The 6,834-nt window shown below is 34.7% G+C and overlaps 1 protein-coding gene across 1 annotated transcript; it reads right to left on the reverse strand.

Moving 5' to 3' along the window:
* Positions 1–3,477: 3,477 nt before the first annotated feature.
* Positions 3,478–4,037, reverse strand: LOC118736535. Its single transcript, XM_036466598.1, has 3 exons — positions 3,946–4,037; positions 3,694–3,889; positions 3,478–3,633 (listed from the first exon to the last, which is right to left on the reverse strand). Coding segments are annotated over exons 1-3 (333 nt in total). The 5' UTR covers positions 3,948–4,037; the 3' UTR covers positions 3,478–3,498.
* Between the last annotated feature and the right edge of the window lie 2,797 nt (positions 4,038–6,834).

Raw genomic sequence — 6,834 nt, forward strand, 5'->3', positions numbered from 1 at the left:
AGCTTTTCCTGCAAATCTTGCAAACCGTGAAGCATCTGGAACGCAACTACTTTTCATAAAATTCACATATGTACATACACTCCATCTTCCAACTCCAAGGGATTCGACGAATCTCACAATTTCCTCCTTGCTTTAGCCAACTCTACTAATCTATTAGCTTCCACATCATCTTCCTCATCACTAAACCATAAATTTTTCTAATTTTATAATAAAAGCAATTATTTTAAAAATGATGTCAATTAAACACTAAAGAAACAAATGTAAACAAACAAACAGCTGTTTACAATTCAGTCAACCATTCACAATAGTACAAATTTTTATCGATGAAGTTACACAATAGCAAAATAAAAGATAATCGACTCGATCGACAAATTTCTATTCTACTGCCAGTCGACACGCAATAGGGGTGTCAGTCTTTTGTAGTACATCAACCGCTTTCAATTACAAAATTACAACGCAAATCTTCTGATACAAACTAATTTTAAATCTAATAGGCAAAAGAGCACTGTTAAATTGCAATCACATTTATCGCACAGCTGAGAAATACTTGTGTACGTTACTCGTTGCTACGCTACGAAAAACTAAAAATCCACATGCTGCAACCCTTGCGGAAACATGTGCAGCCTTGCCAGCTATGAGTTGTTTTTCGAAGATAGCTGAATGAAGGAAAACAAAGTGGAAAGGAATTAAAAAAGCACTCATCATGTGCTTGTTTATAGTAAAATTTATTGATTTTCAATATTTTGAAGAAAATTATGGATTCTGATGCATTTGCAGTTATAGCAGCGGAGTAAGAGCGAGCTATGGCAATGGACTCACAAAGGTATGCGGAGCTGCCGGGCATAGTAACCATGGGCGCATCTATATCAGGTTCTGGTTGAATTGTTGAACCACAAGCCAGAACTCCTCCTATGCCTGAAGATCTGGTTCTCAATCCAGTTAATGCAATAACAGCTTCTTCCAAGCCATTGAAAACATGTACTTTGTTAGGTCCATCACCTGTTGCGCTTGCTTCTGCCTTCGGCCGGCTTCAGGGATTATAACCAGTGTTGCCGCGCCGTCTCAAGAAAATGTATCCCTTACCAAGCCAAAAATGTATCCAAATGTATCCAATTTTCTTTTTTTTACATATACATCTCATAATTTGTAAGAAAACCTAACATTCTCATGAAAAAGACATAATTTAACCCATCTTAAGGACTTGGAATACATGTGCATAAAATGAAACATTTGTAATTTCAATTTATAAAGTATATTTTTTGTGCATAAGTATTTTGCAAAGTAAATATAATAAATAGCAAGTACACTCTAAAAAGAGCATATAAAACTACTACTGAAAAGTATCTATTTTTCAACAAGAATCTGTATAAATATACGTATAAGATGTTCAGTATTTGATTTTGAACTTGAGATCTTTAAAATATACACATATATAGAATGTTTAAAATTGCAAAATTTTTCAAACTACAAGTACATTTGAGTAGTCTACTTGCAAAGTGCGCTATGTAAAATTTTTTCGATTCTTAGTTTTTGGCGGATTACGTACCAGTATTTAAAGTAGTTGCATGTCCACTAACAACAGAGTGCAAAATCTTTTTATATTCTGAAAAAATAGCATCAAATGTTAAGTCTTCTTCCAAAAGTCGCTATCATACTTATTTATGAACTTTCAAAAGTATCAATCTTCTGATGAACTTAGAAAGCTGCTTTAGGTCGTATAGACTGTTAATGTATCTTATGACATGTTATGTTATGTTACAATTTTATAAGGCTCCTATTTATCCAAATTTTCATAATAAAAAAGATTCAATTTAAATGTTACTTGTTGTCGTAGTCGCTTTTTCAAATTTATGACTTTCTATTATAAAATCACATAATGGTGCATTTACATGGTATGAAGCCATATGAACTGTTGATACGCTAAAATAGAGGGACTACATGTTCTTATGAGGAATTCAATGATATCGAGTGGGATGCATATAATAGATTTTTTCATAAGAAAGGGAGATAGGGAGATACTGTAAACATACTGTTGTTATACTGTTAAGCATATGAAATTATAGCAAGTTGGATTTTCATACATCTTCCCATAAAAAGTTCAACAGATGCAGAGATACCAAGGAGGTTTTTTCCCATTTTGATGCCTTTTTTAATATAAAACCCACCGAAAAGAAGGAAAGCGGCAATTCCGCCATTCACATACATACATGTCAAATGTAGGAATTTTAAAAATTAAAAACAATAAACAAACAATTCCAAAAGAACAAAAAATCTTTGTACTAGATCTTTTTCAATAGAAACAATTCACGTATGGTGGACAATAAAAATACAAAGCACTACGATAACAAGATATTACTCAACATTTTAATGAGCTTTATATCACATTTAAGTAAAAATAAGCCTATATTTTCCAAGCTTGCAAAGAAATGAAAATGTGTATTTTTTGTTGTTTACAAAAAGACTTGCCAAATATACATATAAGTCAAAATTATAGAAGGTATGTATACTTCTCCCTTTCATTTTTTCATACAGTTGATGCTTCTTTCTGGCTTTTACAAAATGCAGGGATACCAGACTTATTTCGGTACAATATGATCGTAATGTATTTTCAATTCGAAATTAAAGAAAAAACATCCCACGAAAATGTTTGCCATTGTAGAACAATAAGTGTATATTTGCCAAGTAATGCAAAGAATGGAGTGTCATATCTGATTCCCGATTTCTCGATTCTGTTCTTGTTTTTTATAAACGATATTTCTACAGATATAAAATTCACCAAAATTTTAATGTATGCAGATGATGTAAAACTTTATAAATCGTACGTTTCAATTGAAGAAAGGTCTTTGCTACAATCAGACTTAAACAGCATGGCTTACTGGTGTAAAGTAAATCTTATGCCTCTAAATCTTAAGAAATGTAAAGTAATGTGCTTCTCGCGAAGAGCTGTTCTGCCAGTTTCTTATATAATAGGTAACCATAACCTGGAACAGGGGCCGAATCACGGCTCTCGTGAACGAGTGACTGGTCGAGTAGAGAAAAATTTCGATTCGAATCGAATAGGCAAATCATGGCCCTCGATTCGCAAGCTAGCGAAATTTCTTCGATTATTAATCGGTTGCCAATTAGTAAATGTATCATCTTTAACCATTTCTCAAACGTAAACAAGAAATAAAATATTCATATCAGTTATTATAAAATGAATATTTCAGTATTTTTTTATTCGAGCTAATCTTATTATGATAATGAAGTCAGACAAGTGCAGATACGGAGAGGATTACGTGGCAAAAGCAATCCCTTAAGTTTACCAGCAGCAGCGTAAGTTTTAATGATTCTAACCTTTCTAGTAGGTATTTGTTTCATACGTTAAAGTTCTTTATTTGCAGATTCAAAAAACGTTTCCGACTGTCAAAACCTGCGTTCGAGTACGTGCTTTCGGAGCTTGAGTTTGAGGGGCATATGTCCACATCAGTACCCTCCGTCTTGCAATTAGCTGCTACGTTATCGCTTTTGCAGCAGCAGCTCCTCGGACGCCGTCAAAAGCTTTTCTTGGTAAGACCCACTTCCGGTCTTTTGCTTAGAAGCTTTATTAAAAGACAGCTTCTTTTTAAAGTGCTGCTTATGGTCTGCAAATACCTACAATTTTAAGCCAAATAATACACTAACTTCTGATTATATAAATTCAAAACAACCTACTTTACGCCACATTTTAAGTTCTTTTGTAGGCGGACCAACAGAATTTAATTTTAAGGAAAGTTGCTCCCACAATCTTTGAGCAACGGTTCTTCCTTGAGCGCAATTTGGCAGAATATTTCTGGCCAAATCCGGGTGCTCCTGCATATATTCCGCCATAATACTTTTTTGTTTTTTGTTGATTTTGTTTATGTTTGTCCTTAAATATAAAAAGATATTAAAGTTTGCAATAGTTTTTACTAGAAATATACTCACATTTTGTTGTTTTATTTTAATTTCCCACTTCTCGATGCAAAATTTACTGTCGAATGGTGTTTTGAATAATTCTACTCGAACGTCTGCTCGATATCGAATGGGGTGATGCCAAATTTCGATAAATTTTACTCGATCACGAGAGCCGTGATTCGGCCCCAGGTATTCAATTTTGTGGACCTTGGTATCACAACGGATCCTAAGCTTAATTTTAATCTTCACATTAATGTGACAGTCAACAAGGCTAAAGGTGTACTTGCATTTGTGAAACGATGGTCAAAAGAATTTAGTGACCCTTATATCACTAAAACCCTGTTTACAACATTAGTTAGGCCGATTCTGGAATACGGCTCGGTGGTTTGGAATCCAAGGTATCAAATTTACTCAGACAAGATAGAATCAATTCAAAAACAATTCCTATTTTTTGCTTTAAGAAATTTCCGATGGGATTCTCAACATAGTCTTCCACCTTATACGAGTCGCTTAAAACTTATTAACCTTCCTACACTTGCCAGTCGCAGGGAAATGCTTGGTATAATTTTTATGGTTAAATTACTGACAGGCTCAATTTCAAGTCCGTCTCTTCTGGCTGATGTAAGCTTTAATGTTCCCTCACGCGTATCAAGACACTTTTGTCCCATATTTCTGAAAGCTTGTAAAACCAATTTTGAATTGCGAGACCCACTCCGTTGCTTATGCCAGGATTTTAACTCTCATTCCAGCACGTTTGATATATCAGATCCGCTTTTCAGCATTAAGAAAGCGATACTCTCCTCTCTCAATAAGTGAATTATTGACATAAATACATAAAATCAGCTGATGAATTTAGTTCTGTAGCTGAACAGTTTTAGATCTCGACACTTAACAAACTCCTGCCTATCGTGACTCGGCACAAAAATTTAAAATATTGGTTCCGTACGTCATGCGGACTGCGCCCCTCGTGCGGATGGGCGGGAATGGAGGGTAAAAACCGTTGGGATATTATTATTATTATCTTAAAAGGTTGGGAGAATTAACAAACAAACATTTTATGGTCTTATGTTTCCTTCAAACCGCATTGCTATTTTTTCTAACTCTTCCTTTTGTTTAGCGCTGTAACCGCTTAAGTTATATTATTTAATTTATACATGTGAGTTATTTTCGATGAGCATTTTTTCATTTGCTCCTGAATTTTGGGTACATTTTCTTATAGCACCTCTCATTATTTTTTATATTAAATATCGATGACTGAATGGAAGATCGTACTATCTCAGCAGCCAGTTCGAAAACGCCCTATCTCAGAAAAATTTTCAACAACGCCCTATCTCAGAAAACTTTTCAAGAATACCCTACTTCAGAATTTGATTGAAAACACCCTATCTTAGCTGCCGATTCAAAAACGCCCTATCTCAGCTTATTTTCAATGTATTTTCGTTTGAGATAGGGCGTTTTTGAGCCGGATTATGAAATAGGGCGTTATTCAACCAAATGCTGAGAGAGAGTGTTTTTCAATAAAATTCTGAAGTAGGGCGTTTTTGAAAAGTTTTCTGAGATAGGGCGTTTTCGAACTGGCTGCCGAGATAGGTCGATCTTCCACTCAGCCCTCAATATATACACTCCGCTGTTCGCTGTCGCTCCTCTATTGATAATAGTAAACCTCCGAGTGTATTCTGTCATGAAAACAGCTTCTCATAAAAATACAATTGCCGTTCGGAGTCGGCGTAAAACTGCCCTTCCCCTTTGTGTGACAAAATCAATTTGCACGCCCCATATGGGAGGAGAAGCTAGGCCAAACACTAACATATTGTGTAAGCGCCCTCTGTATATCGTCGTTTAAAGTAAAAAATCGCGTATCGTGGTTCTGCAAAACCTCGTAACTGACATTTGTGCCAAAAAAAGATATTTGCTCACCGGAAGCTCCTATCATCTAGCCCTTAATCATTTATACTAAAATTTCGATACTTAGACATAAGAAGTGATAATTAAGTTTAAAAGAGGGAACCGTTTTGTATTATGACAAATTTTACTCTCTCCTATAAAATTTAGGCAACCTCACATACAAGGTTTTGCATTTTCTTGATGCGCGGTTTTGTACTTTAAATGACGATATGTAAAAGTATTGCATACATATTTTGGTGCCTTTTCAAGCATAAAATCCATTGAGAAACGAAAGAAAACGGCATCCCTATGATTTCAACTTATGCCAAACGTTTTTAATAGGTTTGTTCGTCGAAAATCCAGCAAGAATTATCCAACACTCAAAATATCAGAGAGTAAGAAAAAATTCTCTCAAATTCTCTCTCATGTTGAGAAACTTGCAAATTTCTGCACGAACGCAAATTTGCAGGAATTTGCAAGTTTCCCTGCCAGCTGGCGTCCACGGTTGCATTTCAAACATAAAAAATTTGTATAGAATTTTTAAAATTCTTTCGGATGGCCAAAAATAGGATATACATGTATATTTCTTGTTGTTCTGACTTTCTTTAACATACATTTCAATTTCTTCATCGTACTAGCTGTCGGGTTTCTTAAATCGACTCTGGTTGCAATTGCATTCCTATTGCGAATACCACTTTTTTCAGCCGAATTAAGTTCAAATCATTGGAATTAACTAAATTAATTATATCAACAATTATTTACTTCCTTTTTTCATAAAAAAATCGCTCGTGTTTATAAATTTTTAAATTTAACGAACTAATTTATTCAAATTATTGTAGACAAAAATGCAACCATGCGCCACAACCACATGTTTTTCGTGTTTGCAAATTCTTGCTGGCAAAATTTTTTCCAGCAAGAATTTGCAACTTCTCTCCAAGAGAACTGTCACTTTGCTCTCACAATTTTTGAGTGTTGGATAATTTTTTGGTCTGCACGAACGCGATTTGGGCAAAAATCGTGATAATTCGTACAAAT

The sequence above is a fragment of the Rhagoletis pomonella genome, unplaced genomic scaffold (assembly GCF_013731165.1).
Source record: "Rhagoletis pomonella isolate Grant_MI unplaced genomic scaffold, Rhpom_1.0 Rhpom_scaffold_00003, whole genome shotgun sequence".
Lineage (NCBI taxonomy): Eukaryota > Metazoa > Arthropoda > Insecta > Diptera > Tephritidae > Rhagoletis > Rhagoletis pomonella.

Coding starts and splice junctions, on each gene's coding strand:
- LOC118736535 (XM_036466598.1), bottom strand. Junction 3,634..3,693: donor AACTTAAAATGTGGCGTAAA/GTAGGTTGTTTT, acceptor TTAAAATTGTAG/GTATTTGCAGACCATAAGCA.